Source organism: Halichoerus grypus, chromosome 1 (assembly GCF_964656455.1).
Source record: "Halichoerus grypus chromosome 1, mHalGry1.hap1.1, whole genome shotgun sequence".
NCBI classification, from domain to species: domain Eukaryota; kingdom Metazoa; phylum Chordata; class Mammalia; order Carnivora; family Phocidae; genus Halichoerus; species Halichoerus grypus.
Window position 1 is genome coordinate 93,684,993 of NC_135712.1, and position 27,861 is coordinate 93,712,853.

Genomic DNA, 27,861 nt, shown 5'->3' on the forward strand with positions numbered 1-27,861 from the left:
TCTCCCTGGCTTCCTGTCTGTTGTTTCTTACCCTTGCCTTTCTCTTCTTTCTGCCTTCCCCCACTGAACTTCTGTTTGCTCTTCTGTCCCCTGAGTCCTGAGTCCTGCATCCTGGGTTGTGTCTTGCCTCCCCCGCCCCCTCTGGCCCTTCCCATTCTGCCTGCGAGGGCTCTCCTCTGCAGAGGACCTGGAGGGGCCTCCCAAGCTGGGTGGGGTTTCACTTGGCTAAATTACCACATCCTGGAGCACCATCCAGCAGTGTTTTCTTAAGACTTGGAAATTGAAGTCAGCGCAGTTAGTGGGGGTAAGAGTGAAACCATTTCGTGGGATGACACTCCAGAGAATGGCTCTGTGTTCATCTCTAAAAGGTGCAGTTGCATGACAATGACCATGGAGGTAAATCTTTGTTGGGTGGGAGGGCAGAGGACCAGCCAAAGGACAAAGGCCCCTGAGGTGAGGGTGGAATCAGGATGGGACAGCCAGCGCTGCTGGTTGTGGCTGGGTTCATTGCCAGTGGTCTTTTTTTCTTTCCCACCTAACCCACTGACCTTGGTCAGCTGTGGGGCTGTAGCGGGGGGCTACTGTCTGGTTCCATTGCTGTCTGTTCCTGGGTAAACCTGGGCCACACCCTGCTCTAATTTGAAAAGAAAATGCAAAAAGAAAAAGATGCCCAATTGTGACTTCTAAAATAGTACTCCAGGTATTTTGAATATTCCATCTCCCTGGCATGGAGGTGGGCTCTCCGAGGTCATTTTTAGGAGCCCCTATGCAAAGGTTCTTGAGTCATTCTAGAACATAGTATTACAGAAAGACCTATTTTATAGGGAAGAAGCCATGAACAATGTAATTTCAAGAATACCTATTAGGCTCTGTCCCAAGGACAGGATCTAAATTTTATTAACAAAATCTAAAATTCCAGGAGGGAGTCAGGGATGGAGTAACTGGGTGATGGACATTAAGAGGGCACGGGATGTAATGAGCACTGGGTGTTGTATAAGACTGATGAATCATTGAACTCTACCTCTGAAACTAATAATACACTACATGTTAATTAATTGGATTTTAATTTTTTAAAAATGCCAAAAAAAAGATCTAAAATTCCATTGATGGTTTTATCCCCAGTTTAAGTATTCAACCCTCCCTTAAAATGTAAGCAAATCCCAGGAGGGACAATAGATTGACCCTTATGAATCTTTAGCCTCAAATCACACCAGACCCATTCCTTACCTCCATCCCCTACATCTTTTGCGCCAGGTAAACCAGAATTCACTGCTGGAGCCAACCCTAGGCTTTTTCCAGCCTTCATTCCTGGAGACTTTTGAGCTTGTTTTTTCTACCTGGGACACTCTTCCCTCTCCTCTTTTTTTAGCTAACTCCCCAGGCTAAAAATCCAGGCTCCAAATTTGTTCTCCGAGGCAGGCATAGTCCATTGGAGCCTTCCCTGACTATCTGGGTCCCTCCTCCCTGGCGGCCCTTACCCCGGGGTGTTCTCTGGCTTACAGGTTAAGCCTCCATCAAAGACAGGAGCTGTGTCTTGCTCCTCTTCGAATCTCCCATCTGGAACAGTATCCGACCCGGAGTAGGCTCTGCTTATGGAGTGAGCGAACGTTTTACTGCCAGTGTGTTTTTTGTGGGGTGGCAGAGGAGGGCTGGAGTGGAAAAGGGAAGATGCCAGGAGAAAAAGCAGCAATACGTGAAGAGAGGAGGCCGGGCTCACTGAAGGCAGACTCTTCTGGGCGACAGTTTTGCAAAGGGCCAGATAGTTGAGAGACATGCTAAAATCCTCCTTTACTGTCGTCCCTTAGAAGGTAACTGTAATTGACTGCTGAAATAACAAATGTATTGACACATTTGATGCATTTGCCGGAGTGGTTTTAAATGACCTGTATCTCATACAATAAAATAGGGCAAAGTTAAAAACCAAGTTTGCTTTAGATTTGTATCTGCCACCATCTGTTGGTTCCCGGATCCTGGCTTACGTCATTCTTATTTTTACATTAAACATTACCAGTAATAAAAACAAAGGAAGGGGGGAAATAAAAACTCATGTAGGGAAATTCTGATTTCACACAGGCTTGACAGTCTTTTTCTTCTCAGTGATCCTAGAAACAGAAAACAACAGGAAGATGTCTTACTGAGAAAGGCCCCCTTCAACTTCACCATGAGTCAAACACGGAAGAAAAATTCTTCAGATGGAGAAACTAAACCCCGGACTTCATTTGTCAACAAATTCCTCAGGGGCTCAAAACTTATGTCCTCCAAAGCTGAAAGCAGAAAAGAGAGCAATGACCTTGCAACAACTGATTTCCAACCCAGCAACGACGCACAGAAAACAGCCACTTTAGATACGGGTAAACTTCTGACTGCTGTTATTTCTTTACTTTTTTAGAGTAATGTTTTCCCCTAAAGAGATCATATGGGTTAAACTAAACCTAATCTGAGTCTCTATTCTAAGCATTTACTGCGTGACTTAAATGCTTTAAATACTTGCCTAATTTGACTTTTAAATTATCAAAAGTAACACTACAGGAAGGTATAGAGAAAATACCTTGTTTCCTTTCATTCTAACACAAATGATCATTTCTTCAAGATTCTTTTCAGTCTTTTGTTCATATGCATGCATTTACGGTCAGTCAGCCAGTCAACAAACACTGACTGAGTACCTACTGTATGTCAGCTACTGTTGTAAGTGTTAGAAATGCAGCCACGAAAAACAGGACCTCATGTACACAAAGAACCGAATGCAGACATAATTTCAGTGTGATAAGTGATAGGAAGAAAAATAAAGCAGGCTAAGGAGACAGAGGATGGATGGGGTCCTACTCTAGGTGGGGTTGCAGGGAAGGAGTCTCTGATTTGGTGGCATTTGAGCAGAGATCTGAATAAAGTAAGCCAAGTAGAATGAATGAATCAAGCCAGTCCCATGGATGTCTATGGCAATGGCTTCCCAGGCAAAGGGAACTATAAATGCAAAAGGCCCAAGGTGGGACTGGGCCTGGCATGCTTGAGAGTGAGCCCAAGGTCAGGGGTGCTGAAGCAAGATGAGAGAGGAGAGAGGACAAGAGCAGTAGAACAGTCACCCCCCCCCAGGGGTTCCTGGGGGCCAGATCGGGCATCTTTTGTAGTTATAATAGCTTACAAATCCCTCTTGAGCTTACATGGAGCTGATATCCTACTTCTGGAACATATGATTATATTGCTCAATCCCCACATGGCAGACATACATAAAATGATGTTCGTATGCCTAATTTTAACAGCTGCATAATATTCTATTCCACGCATACGCCATAATTACTTAAGTTCCTTTTTTGCCCTTCAGTGAATATTTTTATCTTTCCCTCTTGCTTATTCCCAGCTTCATTGTATTTCAGCCTTTTTCTTAGAACAGAGATTAAAAATTCAAGGGTTATGAAAATAAATATTGGCAGGTCTCTCCCTAAAGCTATGTGTCATACACAATGCCATTAATATAGTATCTATTAGATTAAATGTATTTTTTAAACATCTATATACACAGAAGTAGAGAAAACAGTCTAAGAACTCCCCATGATCACTTCCCTCTAACAATTACCAACCCGTGGCCAATCTTGATTCATTTATACCTACCCTCAATTCTATCAGATTATTTGTATCAAATACCAAAAATAGTATCATTCTATGTGAAAGCAGATTAAGTATCTTTTTAAATCTATTTTGGAAATAGGAAGTTAAACTCTACTTTTTAAAAAGAGGACAACCTCTATCAGAAAATTGTTGATACTTGTTCTAAAGTAGGAATCGAACCTTCAGGAACATGGTTCATGAATACCTGTAACCATAATGAAATTAACAGTGCAAGGCTAGGCCCTGGTTATCCCGGCTGGGCAACACTGGCCCCTCAACCTTGCATGGCTTCTCCATTTCCATTTCTCCCAAAATTCAGTGGCTCCTGGAGTCATGTCAATTCTGCCCCCAAAATGGCTCTCAGACCTGGTTCCTCTTCTCCATTGCTGTTCTGGCTTTCATTGTTTTTTGACCGGACCACTGGGTCAGCTTCCTAATTGGTTTCTCTACTTCTAGTCTGGCTTTCTTGCCAACTTGTCCTCCACAGTGCCATGGGGTGCTCTTTCTAAATCACAGACATGATGTCTTTCCCCTGCTTAAAATCTTTCCCTGAGTCTTTCTTGCCTTGAAAAGAAAGTCTACACTCCCAAGCATGGTCTTCAAGGTATTTGTGATCAGATGGATCTCTCTTCATGACCTCTGCCTTCCCCCAACCTCATGTTCATCCTCGACTCCTGAAATTCAGATTCACTTGCAGTTTCCTGAACTGGCCATATTCTTCTAAAAGGGTTCCCTGGGCTTGTAAAGACCTTCCCTTGTGTCACCATGCTCCTTCTGCACCCCTCCCCCATTTATTCCTCCTTCCTGTCCACCCACCTGCCTGACTATTGCTCACCCTTAAGGTGCAATTCATGTACCCCTTTCTCTTGAAAGCTTCCAAGACCTGCCCATGGGACCTGAGGTACTTATTGTCACTACCGTGTGTTCTCATGCACCCTCCACATGCCTCCGTCATTGCACGTCTCCTCTGTACTGTAAGCATGGCTTTCGTGTCTGTCTCTTCCATTAGACAGGTAGCTCCTTGAAAACAGGAACTTGTTATGTTGGTTCCCTGTACAGCACCACCCATGTTACAAACACGTAATCATGTTTTATGAAACCACTGGGATTCTTGGTTGTTTATAACCAAGAAACCAACCCTTAGAGCTTTAGGTTAGAAAAGAACTTAATGTGAAGATACTGCTTAGCTCACAGAATCACGTGGAGAAGGCAGAAGCTCAGTTCAGCAGCAAAGCAGCCAGGAAAAGGCCCTGAGTCACTCCACAGAACTGCTCACGTGTGATAACTTTGTCCTCTTCAGGATGTGCCCATCATCCTACCTCAGCCAACGGGTAGCAACTCTGACTCAACCGTTTTATGTCTTGAGCTGTGATATAAGCTATCCTTTGAAGAAAGGGTTTTATGTATTTTAAAAAATTGAAATATGTGGTCTGTAAGGACATGTCCAGGGATCTCATAAATTGGTACTCATATTTATACTTAGGCGTTTGATAAAGATTTACCATGTTGATTTATTTTGGTCATTAAGGAGCTTTAAAGCTAATATTCATTCCTTCATTCCTTCCTTCCTTCCTTCCTTCATTCAATTATTTGTGCATTCAACAAATATTTACAGAATACCTCTCATATAAAAGGCACTGCAGAGTCCCATCTCCCTGGGAGGCCCCAATAAATGAGAAGTGAACCAGGCAGGAATTATAATCTCTACTTTATAGATGAGTAAACCAAGGCTCAAAGAAGTTCAGTGACTTGCTCACCTGAGGGACCCATGATTTGAACCAGGTCTTCCACTTATGCTGTCTTAGCCTTGCCAGTCCTATCAAACATTACAGAGTGCCCAAGTAGGATGCGGTCTGAGAAGAGATTCCTGGATCTGTCAATTGGTAGGTCACTGCTGGTGACCTTTGAGAATGTGAATGTGGTCACCAGAACATAGAGGGTTAATTGGCAAATGTGGTGAATTGGGACCAGCAAGTACAAACCACCCTTTCCAAACATATGACAGTAATCATTTCCTAATGATAGACAAAACAGTGGCTTGAGAAAACAAAGAAGCTTTTGTGAGGCTGGAACTTGAGCATGATTGTAAGTTGAGCCTATGGAGATAAAAAGCTCAAAAAGAGAAGGGAGAAAGCATCAGATAGCATGCAGAGAGATTTTTTTAACACAAAAATTCAAAAACACACACATATATATAATGGGCTTTGGAGCAGACTGTTCTGGGTTCAAATTCTGACTCTGCTACTTACTAATTGACAGTCTCTCTGTGCCTCAGGTTCCAAACCTATGAAATAGTGCGATTGTGTCTCCTTGAATGAAGTTTACACAAAATGTCCTGGCACATAAGAGTTAGTCCCTCTGCACCCCCCACCCACCATTCTCTTCTGCTCCACCCAAAATTAGAGTTGCCAGATAAAATACATGCAATATTTGGGATATAGTTTTACTAAGCAATGATTCCTTGTTTACTTGAAGTTTAAATTTAATTGGACAGGCTGTTTTTGTTTTTCCTAAATCTGGCAACCCTACCCAAAATGAAATGCGTTTTATTTACCAGTGCATGATACAAGTGGAAGACCAGAATGAAGAGGTAAAATGGTGGATGGTGCTGCCTCCTACTGGCGGAATGTGGCAACACCAGCCATCCCTGAAAAGATGTACACCCTACAGGTGTTTTCTTAAAAATAGCCAGCCACCAGACACACGGCGGAGGAGAGGTTGAGTTTGTATTACTCTCCTAATATTTAAGTCTAAGTTGACTACTACTGAAATCCTACTATTAATTTTCACCGGTACCAGTATATTTCTTTTTAGCGATGTGGGTTTATACTTTGGAAGGTATAGTAGAATATCACTGCATATTTGGAACTTGCACTTTCATATTGGATTCCAGTATACTCTTTTTATATGTTTTAAATTGTACATTTTCATCTCCAAAACCTCCTTAAAGTCACTGTCAGTACCTGCATATTCGTTTCTCCTTACAAAAGTATGATGTGTTTTATATGTGTCTTAAATGCTGGCACATACTGGGACATAATAGGTGTTCAATAAAAGTAAAGCTTTTCTTATTTTATGTTCGCATGTTAGCACAGCGTTAGTACAGAGGAACTTGATGAGGGTGCCATGTAAGTGGTCTCTCATAACAAGGATAGACGGGGCTTTCTGAGTGTATTCTCTGGCAGGGGTGGAGACAAGCTCTCCCGGGCACTCCCCTCTCTGGATCTGTCAACTGAATGGTCTAGGAGACGAGCAGTGTTTCATTAGCTCCCAGTAGGCAACTGAAGCTCCCAGCCGAGTGACAACGCTTCCCCTTCTTCACCTGTTTGGTCAAATACCTGTGCTCCCCACCTGGCGTGCACCCGGCTGTGTGTCCCTCAGCAGCGCTCGGCTTAAACGCTGTGCTAACAAGTTCGCCACTTTGTTCAGGAAGACAACACTTTCTACACGCTGAGAACCCTGTCAGGCCGTGAAAGAAGAGCCCCTGAGTGCCTCAGTTTCATTGCTAAGAAGAGGGTCACTGGAGAGATCAGTGTCCAGCACCTGGAGGCAGGACAGCGGTCAAGTTCTGTCTCTGGTAAATGTTTCCCCTCCAGGGTTGAGGTTTCACAAAGGACCTGCTCAGGATTGTTGTTAGTCTGTTGACTTGTCTTACTGCGATCACTATGCATCTTTAATACGATCTGTCATTCACGCAAGTTCTTCTTTATTCTTATAATATAGCTCAGCCTCTCACTTCAGACGAGGAATGGGGATCCAGGATGGAGAAAAATGAGCAGTTCCTGCAGAAGCTGGGCAGAACGGCTGTGGACAAGTGTCTAGATCTGAATAACTGCAGACTAACGGCAGCGGACGTGAGGGAAGTGGGTCTGTATGCAGTTGACTTCGCACGGAGGGCCATGGGAGCCCTCAGGTTGAGATGAGCAGGCAAAACATGCTCATTACTCACCTGGCAACCCAAGGTCTCAGGGTGGCCCCAGACAACTCAGGAATAGCAGCTGTACCACTAAAAAAAAAAAAAAAAACAAGTTAATTGATCCTTCTTCAAACTTCAAAGATTTGAGCTGAGTTTAGGAGGAAGATTCATTTGTCTGTTTGTTCTTCCTGAGCATTTTACCTCCCTACTGATGGCTCCTTACTCCCTGCAAAACATTTGTCTTGCACACAATATGAGATATAAACTTGTGCAACTCGTCCATTAAGCTGAGCCCCTCTGGGAATGTAACGGGGTGTTGTGCTCAGTTGTCTGTGGAATGAAAGAGGAACTACCAGCAATTATTGCTTACAACTTGTGTACTCAACAGCGTAATCACCACTTGTCACACGTAAGCGGGCGTCTGGTTGTGAAGACGCCCCTCCCCACACAACTATTACCACCTTTCTTTTCTCTTTTTCTCAGAGACCTTAAGTCGAGTCTTTCATCAAACTAGATGTGTCTACCAGCACAGAGGTATTAAAAGAACTGAATCATGAGTGAGGGGTCCTTGACTATTTTAATTAAAATCCATGCCACTGTATTTTGGACAGTTCTCTGAAGAGAGAACCCTAACCGTGTCTGTGTTTCCAGATGCCTGTGTGTCAGAATCACTAGCAGAGCTCGTGTTCGCTGCAGCTCAACCCAACCCCACCAACTTGGAGTCTCTGAGAGCGGGCCCCAGCAATCTTGTTTTTAATTTTTTTTTCCTTCTTAATGTGTTCAAAAGACTTTCAGGGGGCACCTGGGTGGCTCAGTCGTTAAGCGTCTGCCTTCAGCTCAGGTCATGATCCCAGGGTCCTGGGATCGAGCCCCACATCGGCCTCCCTGCTCAGCGGGAAGCCTGCTTCTCCCTCTCCCACTCCCCCTGCTTGTGTTCCCGCTCTCGCTGTGTCTCTCTCTGTCAAATGAATAAATAAATAAAAAAAATCTTTAAAAAAAAAAAGACTTTCAGGCTTGATAAAGTTAGGATTTTGGTGAACAAGTTGAAATTGAAGGCTAGTAAAAAACCAAAAAGCAAAAACAAATTTCACTCCTAATCATGGGCTCAGAATTTTGGATGCAGCTGTGTCTGTAACTGTAAAAGCTCAGCTTGCTACTTCTGACGGCTGCCCTTAACCTTCAAGACAGAGATTTAAAAGCAAACAAAGATTCTTCATCCACTCTTCGTTGGCATTTCCACTCTTGAGTCTCGTTGCTTCAGGAGATAAAGATGGCCTTAGCAAATCTTTTTTCACAGACAGTAAGGTCACTTAATGGGCGATGGCAGATACTCAGAGAAGGTTCCAGTCAGGCTTTGTGCCTGTCTAAACCTCTACATGTTGGTCTATTTAAATATAATGGGAGCTTTTTAAGGTGATGATACCCGGGTAATCAAGATATAAAAGAAAGGGTAACAGGTACCCTCAATCTCAGCAATCCTGGCCAACAGAGAGTCCTCCGGCTTTTAGCCCGAGGGTCCAATAGGATGAAGGGGTGAGGAATTATTTTTGCAAAATAAAGGACTAGTATACATATCACAGTGGCAGTGGTAATAACAGTAGAATTACCATTTCTGCTACAATAAAGGAGCTCCTATGAAATCTTATGAAGATACCACTCCATTTTTGGAGTGCATTTATTTGGCAGAAATAGAAAATATCCTAGGAAATAGGAAATATAAAGGTCACATTCTCCCCAGTTGCATGGCTGAGGGATCCCTGCTTTGCTGAAAGCCAATACATCCACCCCTCCCTTTTTACAGTGCAATAGGCATTGGATCCTATTTACTACCAGTCGCACATTACATATGCAAATCTGTATATCCTCTTGTTCTTTTCCAGTTGCTTTGCTGCCTTTTCTCCCAGACTTGGAAAAACTGGATATTTCCTGGAATGATTCTGTAGGTGGAAACCTCCATTCAATCACCCAGCAAATGCATCTCGTCAGCAAGTTAAAAATCCTGAGGCTGGGAAGTTGCAGACTTACCACGGATGATGTTCGAGCCCTGGGTATGATGAATGCTTCACTGGAAGCAGCTTTGAAGTGTCAAGGGCAAACTATCTGGGTCACACCCCCTCGGGTGCTCGCGGACGAGAGCACATGGATGATGGAATGCCATGCTGAGCGCTTGCATAACTTCTAAACGGCTGCACAGCGTGCAGCTACTAGCGCTGCGGTAAAGCCCCAGGATAGGGAAGGGAACGAGGCTGGCCGGATAGGTACCTGCTCTCATGGCATTTCAATGGAGATAATTTGTCAAATTTGCTTACTCTCGGTCTGTTACTCGTCTGTAAAATTGAGGAGTTGGGGTAGGTAATGATTATTTTCCAATTCCAAAATAATCTCTTCTATTTGTCCACTCCCATTTTAAAAAATGGATCAAAACAAGATATTTAAATTAAAAGCAATGGTTTAAATAGAACTAGAACCTCAATTAATTTATATACTGAACATAGAATTTAGGATAAAATTTGTCATGCTACTAATCCAACTCTTTACTATGATCCTTGATGGTTTTAGATGCCATTCATCTTTTTAAAAGTTCTTTTGGTCTGAAGTTTCTTATTTCAGTGATTATTTTGATCATTTACATCTTGGCAAACATTTCTGTAAAAACAACACAACTCATGTCAAATGTCTTCTCTCCGATCCCTCTGTAGAAAATCAGGATCAGTTTATGCCCCCTGGCCCACACTTCCTGTAGCTGAGGAGAAACACCATACATCTCAGAGCCAGGTCTCAGTTCAAATTCTATCCCCACTTCTAACTAGCTTTGTGATGATGGACAATTATTTAAACTTCCTAAGCCTCAGCCTTCTTATCTCTGAAATAAGTTTGATATCCACCTCAAAAAACTACTGTGAGGATTAAATAATTTCTGTGAAGCACTTACTACATGCCTGGCACGTAGTACGTGCTCAGTAATTGAGCACAGTTCCTCCTCTCACTACTCCCGCTGAAATTAACTTTCAGTGGTTTTATGTGACCAGCTGAGCCCCACTGGTTAGCAGCTGGTTATTGTGTAGTGGAGTTGCAAATTTAACTCACTGCTACTCAGGGGTGAAAAGAAAATGTAGTTTCTTTATTTCCTATGATTAATCTAAATTTTGTTCATGGTCTTCCATCCTTAAAAAATGGGGAAATGGGGACGCCTGGTTGGCTCAGTCTTTAAGTCCTGGGATGGAGCCCCACATCGGGCTCCCTGATCAGCAGGGAGCCTGCTTCTCCCTCTCCCACTCCCCCTGCTTGTGTTCCCTCTCTCGCTGTCTCTCTCTGTCTGTCAAATAAATAAATAAATAAAAATCTTAAAAAAAAAAAAAGAAGAAATGGGGAAATGGAATTTCTCTCCTGGGACTCACTCCAAACTTATCCGGTTCGGGAGAGAGTCTGCATCTTTGTTGCTGTGATGTTTTGTAACCTGCTCCCTCTCCCAGACTCCCTCTCCACTCTGGAAGGGCTTCTGCATCTTCTCCATCAGAAGGGACTTTCCTTAGCATTGATGGCAGATGGGGTACAGGGAGAATAAATGGTTTAATGAAAAGAGACCATAAATCAGGAGGCATTCCAACATTATTACACCTGTTACAACTGCTGAGTGTAGGATGACAGAAGCATGGCTCCCCAGTACCATGTGCACTGCAGACATGGCTGATCAGTCATGTACTCTCTGTCCCTGATGCTGAGGAGTGCTTCAGGGCTATAGAAAGCCACCCCAACTGACTGGTGATGGCACACAAAATGGCACCTGTGCTAGGAGAACATGCATTTTAACGTGAGGCTCCTGGACTCCTGAAACTTCAGTCCTCACAATGAATAGCCAATGGCAGAAGTCCAAGTCTAGTAGTGGACCATGGAGGAGAGGCTTCTAGACACAGGGGACTTTCCAGTACTCTTAACTCTTCGGTGTTGAGATCGACTCTGCACATTGCGTAAGTGCATTTTCCATGTGTGTGCCTCTCCGCCCTGCTCTCCCCAAGGCAGTGGAAGTCATTCCTAAGGCTGATTTCCCTGGTGACTTCCCTGTTCTCGCCCAGCCTCCGTTCTAGCCCTCAGTTGCTTTCCTCTGCTGAAGGGTTTCAGAAATGTGAAGTTCCACCCCTTTCTCACTGCATCCTCCTCTACCCTCCAAGGCTGCATGGCTGTTATGAGCTGCTAGCGCCTTATGCTTTATTACTAGTTCTCTGGAGGGCTTGGTTCAGTTGTATGTGATATTCTTGATGTCAAAGTGAGCTTTACCCCCGTGGTGGCCAGGGCTCTGCGTGGCCTCACCTCATCCTCTGGTCCAGCTTCCCAGTGATGCTGACCCCAGACAAGGTGGGCGAGAGAAAGGAGCTGGAATAGTACATGTATTTACTACCATAAAAACAACTCCGTGAAACCACCCTACTGACAGGTGGGGTTTTCTTGACAATAATTTTTGTACAGAGGCATGGCTTCTGAACCTTGGAGGGTCTAGAATTGCTGTGCCTGTAAATACAGGGGCTCAGCCTGCTGGGAGCGGGCGGTAACTGGGTCTGCTCTGTTCCTCGGCACCTGACCAGTCCCTGGCCCAGCCATTATCATTCCATAAATCACGCTTGTGCTGATTTCGAGGTGGATTCCCTGCTTTGTGGATTAGCAGTCGACCCCATCTTCGGGCTCTTTTGTAACAGGAGAAGCACTCGAGGTGATACTTGAACTGAAAGAGCTGAACTTGTCCTGGAACAGTGAAGTGGGAGGAAATTTGCCTCTGACCCTCCAGAAGTTTCAAGAAGGGAGCAAGATACAAACACTTGAGCTTGTGAATTGTGACCTCACATCTGAAGATGGGGCATTTGTGGGTAAGTGGAATTCGGAAGGGTCCTTCCCAGAATATAAATGTGAAGACACCCATAAGCAGACAGCCTGAGAGTCAAAGGGTCAAAGTTGTCTGTGCTTTGTTTCACCCTGAATGGAAGGAGTGGCTCACTATAGCCCCGGGGTCACATGAGGCTGCCCTCCTTTTCCTGCCCCAACATTCACAACCTGTGTTTTTACTGAGTTGCTCTTCTCATTTGGATTCACTTCCTTCCCTCTAGGTCAGTTGCTACCCATGATGCAAAATCTCGAAGTCCTTGATCTTTCCATTAACAGAAACATTGGTGCCAGTCTGAACAGTATTGCTCAGGGATTAAAAAGTACCTCAAATCTGAAAGTACTGAAGTTACACTCATGTGGACTATCACAAGAGAGTGTCAAACTACTGGGTGAGTTAGCAATGACTGGGGTTTTTACATACACATGTAATTTTAGTTTATATTTAATTTTTTAAGGTGTTAGGAAATTCAACAAAATATACACAGTGGTTATGTTGGGGAATGAGATTATAGGTAATTTAAATCTTCTTTGTTTTATCCTTTTCTGAGTCTTTTACAGTAAGCATATACTTTCATGATTCTAAAAATAACCTCTTAAAATGGCTGCCTCTGAAAAGGCCAGGATATTCTGGGTTTGAGATAGACACTGGGCAAAAGAAAAGTTATGTGCTACAAAAGCTCCCCATTTTTCTCTTACTTCTGAAAATGTCAGCATTATTTTATGCTCAGTAGTAGGAAGGAATTGGTACTGATAAAAAGAATAGCTCCATGGCATCTGTAGGGAGAACATGACATGAAATTGTGTGTTCCCCTTTGACTTACAGAGTCTATAATATCCTTCTCACTGGCGGTTTGAGGAAGTCTAGAATTCTGTGAAATGCCAATGCTCCAGTGTAGGAGGAGGAGAACCATCCGTTGCAGGGTTCCACCAAAGCCATTGGCAGTCAACGCAGATCACGGGGTGTTGGGGGCGGGGTGTTTGAAGCCATGGTCAAGTCCAAAGAGGGCCAGATGGCAGGGAGTCTAAAGTTATTCCTCTGTCTTGGCTTTTCTCAACCCAGTGTATTTTCTCCATCTCCCTTCTGCACACCTGCCCCCTCCCCTGTTCCACACCTGCCTTCCACCTTCTAACCTGTCAGAATGGGACTTTTGACTTTCTTTGTAGATGCTGCTTTTAGGTCCTTGTGTGAACTGAAGAAATTAGACCTTTCCTGCAACAGGGAGCTGGGTGGGGGTTTTGAAGACTCATCAGCTCAGCTGGCCACGTTGGGGCATCTGGAAGTTTTGGATCTTCACCAGTGCTCGCTTACAGCAGATGATGTGATGTCACTGAGTAAGTGTGAGCGACAGAGCCAAGGAAGCGCTTTTGGAACCTCAGTATATGTTTGGAACTTGGCAAATTTGAGGTGTCCCCTGAAACTTACTTAAACTTAACCAAAAGCATCAAATCATAAAAGTTCTGTGAATGCTCCAATATTGTATTTGGCATATATTACGTGCCCAGTAAATGTTAGTGAATCTAAATTCCTCCTATACATGTTTGTAAATGATGGATGTGGCACTTGGTGGAGAACATTTTGAATATATGTTACTGTTTAGAAATGACTCTGTTAGTCACAAAGTTTGTTTCAAACAGGGATGTAGAGAGAAAGCCAAACAAAGGGCGTTGAGGCTTACTGACTAACAAGTGAAGTCAAGCCCCTTAGATACAAATGAAATTACAGAAGAATTTAGGGTGGTGCATCACAGGTGTACATTTTAACTTTAGGTGCCTATGCTTAACTTCCCACTGTAGGCATAATCCTGTAATTATAAAACGTAATGTATAAATGCAGTTTCCCATAACAAGCAGTGTAAGTGCAGCCTTGCCATTAAGGGTTTTACTCCATCTGTGGCCACAGTAAACTTTCAAAATACCTCCGGGATCTCACCACAGCTCACCATCTAGACCTTTACTACCCTGGTTCAGGCTACTGTCATCTCGTGCCCAGATTATTACGAGTCCAGATGGTCTTACTGTTCCTCCTCTGTCGTTCTGACTTCGTTCCCTAGCCTTCCCCTCCTGGACTCTACCCCAGCCACTTGTCTGGGCTGACCCTCTGTCCCTGGGGCCTTTGTCCTTGCTCCCTCTCCAGATCACGGGCCCCTCCTGTGTTGGGAGCCCCTTCAGCATCTCTCCTTTGTTCAGGTACGGGGGTTGGTACATAGCTGGCACCCAGGAAATGATTGTTGAATATGATCGAATGAATGAATCAATTAAGAACAAGAATAAAAAGAATTTTTTAGTTGTTTTTAGTACAATTCGGGAAGGAAAAGAGTAAAACAGGTTCTTAGGTCTAACATCTGTATTTTAGACCTGCTAAATTACATTTGGGACTCATGCCTCAATTTGGAAAACAGAAAAGTTCAAGGCTTTCATAAGGATTTTAAAGGAACAAAACAATCCGTTTCTGAGCTCCAGGTGGAGCGTATGGGGTATCACCATCCCCTTTACTTCTGAGCATCATACCTGGAGGAAACACTCTTGAATTATCAGGGACCAGATTCCAAAGAATGAATTTCCCTTGGTACAACGGAGTAACATGAATATCACCTCTCATCTTGTTACTCAGAGGAAGGTTCCGGGGCCAGAGGGACCTCAACTGTTACCAATAGCCTAAGAGGGGGATCAGCTTCTCTTACCAGATTCGCCGCCACCAACACGGGTGAAAGGCCCTGGAAAGCTCATGATTTATTTAAGAACTGTAGCAAATTGCATCGTTCTACTGCCTAATTTTGAAAAGATGGAAATGAAAATACATTCCGTTTATACCTTAGGAGGCTAAATAACTCACCATTCTTTTATCTGATCATTCTAGATAGCTCCAAAGAAATGGAATTACAGATTGTTTAGCCAACAACTTTTGATTAATCATCTAGTTGTACGAGGCACTGTGCCACGGGCTAAGGGAAATTCACAGTCTGGGAGCCTCCGTCTGGTAGGGACAGGAATAAACCAACTACATGGTGAAGAGGAAGAAACCATGACATCTGTTGGGATCCCACCTGCCTGCCTTCCTTTCCTTCCCATCTTCCTTCCCTCCTTCCACAAATGTCTGTGCCTCCAGTGTTCTAGATTCTTCTGCACACTCTGGGGAGGAAGCAGGCCCTACAGACAGAGCTCACCTTTGGTGGGGGAGGACAGAAAACAGACACATAAGCAAAAATAAATAGGGTGATGTGACAGTGACCAAGGGCTTCTGTGGCTTAGGGGGCCCTGGAAGGCTCTGCGGAGGTGAGCCAGCCCAACAGAGATCCCAGCATACTTACCTATACCAAGTCATTTTTTTCTTCCCAGTGACCCTGTGAAGTACTGTTGTTGTTATTATTATGGCGATAACTGAGGTTCAGAGAGGTTAAGTAACTTTCCTGAAATCACACAGTTCTTTAGCAGCAGAGGCAGGATTAGAACCCAGTTCTGTCTCCAAGGTCTTTGCTCTTAACGTCTAGCCTGGAGAGAGGCTTGGAAGTACAATAGCCCAAGCTACACACTGGGGAGCGTGGCTGGTGTGCGTGTGTGTAAGGGACGGAGACTGTGGGACCGTGGGACCCAAATATCCAGAAGACTCTTTGTGAGATGGTGCCTAAAACATGTCACTGCTGACATTTTAACAGCCCAGATAATCCCTTTACTCTCGAGTCTTCAAGAGTTGGATTTATCTGCCAACAAAAAGATGGGCAGCTCTTCTGAAAACCTCCTCAGCCGGCTCCGATTTTTACCAGCACTGAAGTCCTTACTCATCAACAGCTGTGCTCTGGAGAGTGAGACTTTTACCGCCCTCGGTAAGAGAATTCCCCAGATCCCTGCAGGCATGTACAGTAACACATGAGTCCACATATTCCTACATAGGAATTTCATGCCAAGCCTCTGCCAGAGGCAAAGTTGTGAATTACTAATTTGTCTTCTTCTCAGGAAATGTGCTTTCTTAAAAGTGGCTTTCTGGGGGCCAGATGAATGATTCTGGCTGGCATTTGCAAATTTAACATTTAAAATCTAAAGTGTATGTAGCCAACTCTGGAGGCCATATCCATGGTAACTTGGGATTTCACCGAGATGCCAATATAAACTGGATTGCTGGGAGTCTGATGGGAAAAGTGAGGCAACTGCTAGTGTGTGAGCCTAGTTGACTGCCCAGCACCCACTTTCCAGCAGGATTTGTTGTCCTCTCTAGGAACCTGGGCCTGCTGGAAGGTCACAGACACAGTCCAGCTTAGATCAAGGGCCTACAGAATCTGGAATGTGCCTCTTCCGGGGCAAGAACATCGTCTGCAAGTAGAGGGAGATATTTTGAGGTAAAGGCACTTTGCATTATTTTGCAGAATCCGCCACCCAGGCAAAGAACTTTGGGCACACATTGCTGGATGGGGGTCCCCAACGCCACCTTTAGGTTTAGTGATTCGCTAGGAGGACTCACAGGTCTCAGCATAGAGTCGGACTCACTGTTGGGATTTATTACAACAAAAGGATACAAAGCAAAAGCAGCGAAGGGAACGGGGCGTGGCACAAAGTTTAGAGGAAACCAAGTACAAGCTTCCAAGAGACCTCGGCCTGTGGAGTAACATGGGACACACTTCCTTCTCCCAGCGACTTCTGACAACACATGTGAAATGATGCCTTCCGGGGAAGCTCACCTGAACCTTCCGTCTGGGGCTTTTACTGGGCGGTGGTCACACAGGCACTCTCTACCAAAATTCCAGAGCATAGAAGGAAAGCTGGTGTTCCACATAAGTCATGGAATTTGTAGACACACAGGGGAGGCACAGCGAGCCACTCTTATTAGGTAAGGAATGGCTGGAACGGAGCCAAACTGCAAGTGCCCAGATGCCAGCCAACCTTGCCAGGAAGCCTTTAGGGGGTCGCAGCCTCAGGCCTGGCAGGTTAGCTCTTGTTTTGCACACACACACAGACTAGAGAGCTTGCATTCCGGGGCTTCCTGGATAAGGATGAAAACAGAGTCCTTCTCTCTGACCCCCAAGTATTGTTTGTCAGTTGACACTTCTAGAAAAATGAATTGTACCATGGACCAGACATGGATTATTATTAATGAAATAAGTATATTCTAGTAATAAAATAAGCTATTTATTGATATCTATTAACAGAAACGAATGCATATAATTCACCCCAAATTCTAAGACCTCTATATTTAAGGCACTCTTGCCTCCCTTTCAGCCCAAGTATTTTGTTCAACCCACATAGACTTGGTCCTTGCTGTGAACTGCGCCCACCCCTCTCCCAGCATTGCTCATCTCCTTGTCCCCCTGTCTGGATGGGGAAAATAGCAAGATATGTACCTTTCAGATCTGGAGTTCTCAACCTGGGTCAGAGAGTCAGTCTAGAGTTGTGCCCTGGGGGAGGGGACTGTGAACTCCCAGAAATTGATTGTAATTATTTTGTGGGGGACATATGTGGTACATTTTCTGGCTCCAAAGCACCTGGAATCAGGCTGCCTAAAATCAAATCCTGGCCCTGGCTCTTGTGACCTGAGATAGTTAACATCTCCGTGCTTCAGTCTCCTTGTCTGTAAAATGTAAAATGGAATAATAGTACATACTTCATGGGGTTGTAAGAATTAAATGTGTTGATACATGTAAAGTTCTTGAAAAGGTACCTGGCACATAGTAAATGCTCAGTGAATGTTAGTTGTTAATATTATTATGGGGAGAGAATCTATAAATTTCATTTACAGAGTAATTTGGATCTTATCACTACCCAGTTTAAAAAGACACAGTGGTGGCCCATAGCACCTCTGGTAAAATCCACATTCCTTCATGGGGTCTAAAAGGCCCAGGTGATCTGGCCCTAGTACCTCTTGGCCACTCTCCCCCTTGCTCCCTGAACAAGCCTCGGCTGGCTTCTTTCCATTCCTTCCTGTCACTGAGCAATCCCTTGTCTCCAGGCCTTCCTGTTCTCTGGATGGAATGCCCCTCGCCCACACCTGCTTCCTGTTCTTTCCTGGGGAGCTCTGACTTCAGGTCTCAGCATAAAGGCTCCCTGTTAGGACAGCATCTCTGATCTAAATGAGGAGGCCCTGTATCTTTTTTATAGCCTTTATTAGAATTTCTAATTATGTATTTATTTGTGTGTTTTTCTCAGTGTATGTATTTCCCACAGTTTATAACCTCCTTGAAGGCAGAGATTGCTTTTATTCTTCACTGCATACCCTAACCCCATTTTAGGTATTTCTGCATATTAGTTAAGCAAGTAAACAAACTAACTTTTCAAAGCAGTCTGTAATCCCCAAAATGGTTAGGTAAACACACATATACACATCACACACACACACACACACACACACACACACGACACATTACACTGTTCAGACTAATGTTCAGTTAGGAAAGTTCCACAAAAAATAAATTTAGGGACAACATGATGTCCCTAGTTGGAAAAAGTTGGATATTTTTTAAAGAAAATTTTGTTTTTAATTTTGTGTCTTTTGCCATCAGAAGATAGAGCTCTTCCCAATTATTGCTGCATAATGAATCATAATCAAGTAGATATTACATTAAATTATATAATCTGAAATAAATGTATCATTCAATTTGAATTAAGAAGTAAATCAAGCAGGGGCACCTGAGTGGCTCAGTTGGTTAAGTGTCTGACGCTTGATTTTGGCTCAGGTCATAATCTCAGGGTCATGAGACCAAGCCCCACATGGAGCCTGCTTAAGATTCTCTCTCTCTTGCCCTCTGCCCTTCTCCCCCCACCCCCCAACACTCTCATGCTCTCTCTCCCCTCCCCTCCAAAAAAAGAAGTTAGTCAAGTAAACATATAATTCTCCATATCACTTTTAGAAGAAAAAGTTCCATTTCTTATTGGTAGGTCTCTGCACCATGCAGGTGGGAGGGATTTTCTTAATAGATATCATAAAAGGATATATATTTGCTGCTTGGACACCTGTTATTCTTTAGAAAGAAGAGTGGAGTTAAAGTATAATTAACTATATCTTAGGAATAAGTTGTTAGGGTTAATTTCAGCATTAGGGGCAACTGAGAATTAAGCAGAACCTTTTAAACCTTATTTAAAAATCTCTCCAAAATCCACTAGTTCTCTTCCTTGTTTCTATAACTGCAGGTAGGTCGACACAAACACATTTGGGTGTTTCAGAGTCCTGAGGAGGCTTGGCCCCATCTCTGAACTTCAGCCGTGACTGAACACAGGAATATATAAAACCAGGACATGCTCTGGAAATCTCAACTAGCTGTCCAAATCCTCTGCCTCTTTCTCCTTCCTAGATGGGAACTAAAGGAGAAAAATCCCAGTTGATAGTGAATTCCACTTAATCAAGTTTTACTTTTCTAAAGTTTCCAACATTTCTCCCAATTAAAACTAGACAGTGTAAGTTGTGGTCATGAATTTCGGGCAAAAGAAAACAGTCTGTAACTTTCTTATCTCAGTTATATTAATATGTTGCCCCAGGTTCCTCAGTTTCAAAGAGGGAAACCTAACGATCGCTCTTCTGTTATCAATTTTAGCTGAAGCCTCCACTTACCTCCCTGCTCTGGAAATATTCGACCTTTCTTGGAATAAATGTGTTGGTGGCAACCTGAAGCTGCTTCTGGAAACACTGAAGTTTTTAGCGTCCCTTCGAGTGCTGAGACTGAGCAGCTGTGGCCTGGTGACAGAGGACGTCGCTCTCCTGGGTTGGTATCTACTGGTCCCAAAGCAGTCCCCCGGCCCGCGGAGCGCAGTGTGCCTGTGCCGCAGGGGAAGGGCGGCGGGGAGCTGGGCCAGGCCTGTGGCTGAGCCCTCTGCGCAGCTTCCCTTCTTTCTCTCCGACATCTGCTTAGGAGAGAGCCGGCGAAAACGAAGAAGGGCAATCCCCAAGCCAGGAAGACAGTGGAGGGCGTTTCACAAAGGGAGAGATGAGCATAGACGTGGCAGTGGGTCGTTCCAGCTTCTGTTCCTTGCCTTTCAGGCACAGGGGAAGGATCCTGTTCCCTGGCCAGCCCAGTGTTACTCAAACTTGGGTTACCTACAGTCTGCTTTCACAGTTTGCCCTGTCCACGTGGTACCCACACTGTTACTTAATTTTTTCTTTATATTGACTCTTTAACCTAAATGTTTTTATTTAAACAGGAAACTCATCATCACCATAACTGAAATATAGGAATCACTTCTCATAGACAGACATTATTAGACTGTTGCCAGCTGAAGGCTTTCAATAGAGGTTCATTCTCTCTCTGTTACAAAAAGGCGAAGAGAGGGCTTTAAAAGCATACTAGCATCAATCTGACCCTTTCTCCATGTCAATTTAGAAAGGTGGAAAGAGATTTGAATAAGGAATAACTTTTGCACTGCAGGATTCCAGAGTATATAATACCTTTCCCAAATATCCCCTAAAATCACCTCTATTATGTCCACTTCTCATTGGCAAACAGTGAATTGGAGAGTACGTCTGTGTCTCTCATCTACCCTCGTGCCTGCGTCCCCAGCACTACGCAGCCATCTACTCCCAGACCTCTGAAGCAATGAGCACCCCTCCAAAAATTTTTTCGTGAATAACAAGTATTACTATGTGTGGTAGCCATTGCCACTTTTATATTGCTTGGTTATTTTAACAAGTGTTCTTTAGGAATTACTTAATCACTTGTAGCTTTTTTTCTTTTAAAATTAACAACACTTTCTCAGAGTAAACTACAAAAGTATTTCCATAACCTATGATCCTATTACTCAGATTTTAAAAATATATAGTAAGTATAAAACAGTGAAATATAATAATTAGGATACTCACACGATTGGAAAATTCAAACAGTACAGGAAAGTTAAAACAATGTCTGGGATTTGTTTTAAAATACAATAATATCATCTCAAAAATCATATAATCATCTCAGGACACGCAGAAAAAAGCATTTGACAAGATTCAACATCGATCTGTGATAAAAACTCTCAACAAAGTGGGATTAGAGGGAACATACCTCAACATAATAAAAGTCACATACGTCAAACCTACAGCTCACATCATACTCAATGGTGAAAAATGGAGAGGCTTTTCCTCTAAGGTCTGGAACAAGAGAAGGATGTTTACTATTGCCACTTTTATTCAACATAGTACTGGAAGTCCTAGCCACAGCAGTCAGACAGGAAATAAAAGGCATCCAAATTGGTAAGGAAGAAGTAAAACTTTCACTATTTGCAGATGACTTAGTACTATATCTAGAAAACCTAAGGTCTCCACCAAAAACTATTAGAACTGATAAATGAATTTAGTAAAGCTGCAGGATACAAAATCAATATACAGAATTCTGTTGCATTTTTATACACTAATAATAAAGCAGCAGAAAGAGAAATTTAAGAAAATAATCCCACTTAAAATTACACCAAAAATAATAAAATACCTAGGAATAACTTAACCAAGGAAGTGAAAGACCTGTACTCGAAAACTATAGAACACTGATGGAAGAAATTGAAGATGACACAAACAAATGGAAAGATATTCCATGCTCATGGGCTGGGAGAACAAATATTGTTAAAATGTCCATACTACCCAAAGCAATCTACAAATTTAATGCAATCCCTATCAAATTTCAACAGCATTTTTCACAGAACTAGAACAAATAATCCTAAAATTTGTATGGAACCACAGAAGATCCCAAATGGCCAAAACAATCAAGAAAAAGAACAAAATTGGAGGTATCACAATCCCAGATGTCAAGATATACTACAAAGTTGTAGTAATCTAAACAGTATGGTACTGGCACAAAAACAGACACGTAGAGCAATAGAACAAAGACCAAAGGAAAGAAATCTATGCATATATGGTTGAGTAATCTATGACAAAGGAGGCAAGAATATACAATGGGGGAAAAGACAGTCTCTTCAACAACTGGTGCTGGGAAAACTAAACAGCTACATGCAGAAGAATGGAACTGGATCACTTTCTTACACCACACACAAAAACTCAAAATGGATTAGAGGCCTAATCTGAGACCTACAACCATAAAACTCTTGGAAGAAAACATAGGCAGTGATCTCTTTGACATTGGCCTTAGCAACACTTTTCTAGATGTCTCCTAGGGCAAGGGAAACAAAAGCAAAATTAAACGATTGGGACTACACAAAATAAAAAGCTTTTGAACAATGAAGGAAACCATCAAAAAACATGAAAAGGCAACTTACTGAATGGGAGAAAATACTTGCAAGTGATATATTTAATAAGGCATTAATATCCAAAATATATAAAGAATTTATACAATTCAACACCAAAAAACAAAAACAAATAATCCAATTTAAAAATAGGCAAAGGAACTGAAGAGACATTTTTCCAAAGGAGACATATAGATGGCCAACAGACACATGAAAAGATTCTCAACATCACTAATCATCAGGGGAATGCAAATCAAAATCACAAGGAGAGAGCGGCTGGCTGGCTCAGTCGGTAGAGCATGTGACTCTTGATCTTAGGCTTGTATGTTTGAGCACCACATTGGGTGTAGAGAATACTTAAAAATAAAATCTTTAAAAAAAAACCCCACAACACTATGAAGTATCACCTTCAGAATGGCTAAAATAAAAAAGATAAGAAATAGCAAGTCTTGGAGAGGATGTGGAGAAAAAGTAACCCTCATGCACTGTTGGTGGAAGTGTAAATTGGTGCAGCCATTCTGGAAAACCATATGGAGGCTCCTCAAAAAATTAAAAATAGAAATAGCAAATGATCCAGTAATCCTACCACTGGGTACTTACCCAAAGAAAACAAAAACACTAATTTGGAAAGATATATGCACCCCTATGTTTATACCAGCATTATTTACAATATCCAAGATATGGAAGCAACCTAAGTATCCACAGATAGATGAATGGGTAGAGAAGAGTGGTACATACACACACACATGAATATTACTCAGACATAAAAAAGAATGAGATCCTTTTTTTAAGATACACACATTTTATTTATTTATTTTTAAAGTAAGCTTTATACCTAACATGGGGCTTAAAGTCATGACCCAACAATGGGATCATTGACTCAACAATCTTGAACTTTTGTAAAGTCACATGCTCTATAGACTGAGCCAGCCAGGTGCCCCAAGAATGAGATCCTGCCATTTGTGGCAAAGTGGTTGGGCCTAGAGGGCATAATCCTAAGTGAAATAAGTCAGAGAAAGACAAATACTATATGATTTCATATATATGTGGAATCTAAAATACAAAAAAACAAGACAAAAAATGGACTCTTAAATGCAGAGAACAAACTTATAGTTACCAGAGGGGAGGTGGGTGGGGATGGGTGAAATAGATAAAGGGAACTAAGTCGTACAAAAATAAGTCATGCAGATGACAAGTATAGAGAATACAGCCAATAATATTGTAGGATAAATAAATAAAAATAAAATACAGTCATATCTCAGAGATATTGTGGGTTTGGTTCCAGACTACCACAATAAAGCAAATATTGCAAAAAGGGAAGTCAAGTACATTTTCTGGTTTCCCAGTACATACAAAAGTTATGTGTACACTATACTGTGGTCTATTAAGCGTGCAGTTCATTATGTCTAAAAAAATGTACATACCTTAGTTAAAAAATACTTTATTGTGGCGTGCCTGGGTGGCTCAGTCAGTTTAGCATCTGATTCTTGATCTCAGCTCAGGTCATGATCTCAGGGTTGTGAGATCGAACCCCACTGGGCATGGAGCCTGCTTAGGATTCTCTCTCTCCCCTTCCCTCTGACCCTACTCCCCCTAAAAAAAAAAAAATTCTTGCTAAAAAGGGCTAACCAACATCTGAGATTTCAGCAAATCCTAATCACAGATCATCATAACAAATAAGGAAAAAGTTTGAAATATTGTGAGAATTACCAAAATGTGACACAGAGACACAAAGTGAGCAAATGCTGTTGGAAAAATAATGCTTGATGTAGCGTTGCCACAAAACTTCAATTTGTTAATTTAATAAAAGCAACATCTGTGAAGCACAGGAAAGCAAAGTACAATAAAATGAGGAATGCCTGTACTAAAAAAAAAAAAAAGTAGAAAGGAGGGAAGTAGGCGGAACAAGATTGGTGTAATGAAGGTAAGTGTTGAAGCTGAATGATGGGGACATGGGAGTTTATGCTCCTATTCTGTCTGCTTTTTGTACCCTTGCAAATTTCCATAGTAGAAAAAATTGTAAAAAGGGAAAGCATGTACATTGTCTTTAACAGTTAGGTCTTGAGAACATGGTGAGTAATGTTGCAGAGAGAGGAAGAGACACACATCAACATGGATACCTACGAATGGAGTGCAGCTCTTGAGTGTACGGAATGCTAAGCTTTCGAATGCACCAAACTGTGGGCAAAGGAAAGCAATGGGGATGGAGCATGCTGCTTGCTCTGGGAGCCAGGACACATGAAGAATGACTGAAAGATTCAGGGCACATTTAATCCTAAAGGGAGAGAACTTGAGGGAACTGACTGTCGTCCAACATTCCAAGGCTGGTGTGAGGAAGGAGCTGAAGTGTTCAGCAGGCTGCGGGGTAATCAGTGAACGTCACTGGAAGGCAGAAAGGGACCCAAAGGATGGGGGCTTTCTCCTGCTGAGAGCCACCTCATTCTGTCAGGGCAACAGGAAAGCGTGCCTCAGGCAGGAGCCTGCTGGTGACCAGTAGAGAAGCTGTGAAAGAGTCATCTCTGATCATTGATCTGGAGGTTGAATGAGGAGACCTCCAGGGTCCCTGCCAACTCTGAGATCCCATGCTACTCATCTGATCTCTGTGGTCCATCACTGCATTTGGCTGGCAAGGGAAGCACGCGCTGCTTGCTTTGGGTAGCTCTCCTATATCCTCTTACAAGCGTTACTATCTTTTCTTAGCTTCATCACTATTATTTATTAAGTGCCATTTTAGGTAGTACTGTGATATGTGCTCTTCAAAGGGAAAATTGTTCTGTGAATTGGAGGTCCCTAAGGTGACTTAGAAATTACCCACGTGTTGGGGTGCCTGGGTGGCTCAGTCGGTTAAATGTCTGCCTTCGGCTCAGGTCATAATCTCAGGGTCCTGGGATCGAGTCCCATGTCGGGCTCCCTGCTCAGCGAGGAGCCTGCTTCTCCCCCTGCCCCTCCCTCTGCTTGTGCTCTCGCTCTCAAATAAATAAAATAAAATAAAAAAGAAATTACCCACGTGTATTTTGCACATGAAAAGTGCTCAGTTAATTACTTGTTGAATGAAGAATGACTGAATGAGCAGTGAACAATTAAACAGTATTAAACAGCAAGATCACTATTTATAAATGGTCCTCAGTTAAAGCCAGAGAGCCATCACTCCTCACATTTAACTGGAGAGAGTCTGCAGGAAGAGCTGGGACTCTAGTGGAGCCAAGAGCAAAAAAGATATTCTTTGGGTTGGGATTTGGAAAGAGAAAAAAAAAAACAATTTTCAAGCTGTACCTGGGATGTGCAGAGAATAGATTTGGTACTAAAGTGATTTCAGATGTCCTGAATAAAGCTGCTCGCTAATGACAAATCATTACTAAGCACCAATCTTGTCATTTCTAATCTTGGAATGACTGTGTTATTGGAAGTGGCAAACAGCCACAGGAGAAAGTATTCTTGTATTTTAGCATTTAGTGTGATTTTATTTTTCAGCTTCCGTAATACACACAGGTCACCTGGCCAAGCTACGGGAGCTCGACCTGAGTTATAATGACAGCATCTGTGATGCAGGATGGGCCATCTTCTGCCAAAATGTGCGGTTCCTCAAAGAGTTGACCGAGCTGGATATTAGCCTTCGGCCATCAACTTCTCGGGATTGCGGACAATGGTTTAGACACTTGTTATGTGCTGTCGCCAAACTTTCCGAGATCACGGAGATAGGAATGAAAAGATGGATCCTCCCCACTTCACAGGAGGAAGAACTAGAACATTTTCACCAAGATCACAGATGCAGCATTCAGTTTGACCTTGGTGAGTTTCAGTAAGCTGATTTCCCAAGGCTTAACTAAGCTCTAAACCATTATCTGGAGGAGGAAAAGAGCATGAATGAAACTTAGTGTAATCAAAGGAGTATCAGCTTCTGGGGTGTTTAATGGGATTGATGTTACAAAAGTTTTGTAACTATGTATATGGTAATCTAATATAAGTACAACTTTACTTTCTAATGACATGGATGACATGTTTCCATGGAGTTTCATTTATTTTGGATATATAGTTCACTTACTGTTTAGAAGGCCTGCCAAAAATGTTTAGATTCTGGTAACACATTTCCTTTTTTCTTTTTTTTTTTTTTAAAGATTTTATTTATATATTTGAGAGAGAGAGCACATGAGAGGGGGGGAGGGTCAGAGGGAGAAGCAGACTCCCTGCCGAGCAGGGAGCCCGACGCGGGACTTGATCCAGGGACTCCAGGATCATGACCTGAGCCGAAGGCAGTCGCTTAACCAACTGAGCCACCCAGGCGCCCCTCCTTTTTTCTTGACCTGGAATTTTCTGTCTCTTCTTTTCCTACATGATAAATGTTCTAAATATAAGCATGCGTGGATGTGTGTATGTGTGAGTGTGTGTGTGAAATTCTACTGTGAAAGGCACTAGCTATGATAGTTTCATGTTATCTTTACTATTATATGTGTCTTCATGTAATCTATTTGCATTTTTTGTCGGAAAGTATACCCTTCCATGGTTTATTATTTTATGTTCCGGTGCTTTTTATCTCAGATATAAACCATGAACACTAATAATGGTCACAGACATACAAATATTAGTTAAAAGTGGTCAAAACTTCGAAACCCAGTATCAAAAACACATCTTATTAAAATAAAGTAAAATCTTCTATTGCTAAAATAAAATAACATTAGCTCTGGGCATTTTTTGGCATGGAATATTCTATGTAAAATCTATTTAATTCATTGATTAAAGTTTTTGTCTTGTTCTAAGTGATTTTTGAAATTTCTGGTTATCTTTTGCAGGAGCGTGAAACTCATTACACAGCAGAAGTGTTTGTTTGCTCACACATTTCTATTCTGATACACTCTAAGCCAATTATGCTTGGTTTCTTATCGCTACACTGGTAATTTATATTGCAATTACTGCTTGAAAGACATGTAGAATTTGAAATCAATATTACTCCAAAAGAAAGTCATCAGGATGGGGAGATTTTGGGTGGTGTAGATGGGGATGTTTTAGGCAATCGTGGTATTCTTCATTCTCTGGGCATTCCCATGAATTCCATGAGGACCTCTGCTCATGTGTTTCCATGAATATATGCAAAGCCTATTAACAACTAGCCAAAAACTGGGAACAGTCCAATATTCTTCAAAGGGTGGATGGTTAAACAAATTGTGGTACTAGGTGATATTACTCAGCAACAAATTGATCCATGCAACAATGTGGATGGACTTTGAGTTATGTGGAATAAAAAAGCCAATCCCCAAAGGTTACACATTATGTGATTCCATTTACATGACATCCTTGAAACAACAAAATTATAGAGCTGGAGAAAAGTTTAGGGATCGGGAGATGGG

At 42.5% G+C, this 27,861-nt stretch overlaps 1 protein-coding gene across 1 annotated transcript; it reads left to right on the forward strand.

The window, feature by feature from the left end:
• The first annotated feature begins 272 nt into the window (after positions 1 to 272).
• On the forward strand, positions 273 to 27,253 carry LRRC31 (leucine rich repeat containing 31). The gene is made up of 10 exons (XM_078060663.1): positions 273 to 396; positions 2,098 to 2,351; positions 7,327 to 7,470; positions 9,400 to 9,567; positions 12,211 to 12,378; positions 12,616 to 12,783; positions 13,559 to 13,726; positions 16,048 to 16,215; positions 19,909 to 20,076; positions 25,991 to 27,253. Exons 2-10 carry the CDS (start codon positions 2,162 to 2,164, stop codon positions 26,320 to 26,322), a joined length of 1,674 nt encoding a protein of 557 aa, XP_077916789.1. The 5' UTR covers positions 273 to 396; positions 2,098 to 2,161; the 3' UTR covers positions 26,323 to 27,253.
• Positions 27,254 to 27,861: the final 608 nt, after the last annotated feature.

Coding starts and splice junctions, on each gene's coding strand:
- LRRC31 (XM_078060663.1), top strand. CDS start 2,162: ATGAGTCAAACACGGAAGAAAAATTCTTCAGATGGAGAAACTAAACCC. Junction 7,471..9,399: donor AGCGGACGTGAGGGAAGTGG/GTCTGTATGCAG, acceptor GTTCTTTTCCAG/TTGCTTTGCTGCCTTTTCTC. Junction 16,216..19,908: donor TGAGACTTTTACCGCCCTCG/GTAAGAGAATTC, acceptor TATCAATTTTAG/CTGAAGCCTCCACTTACCTC.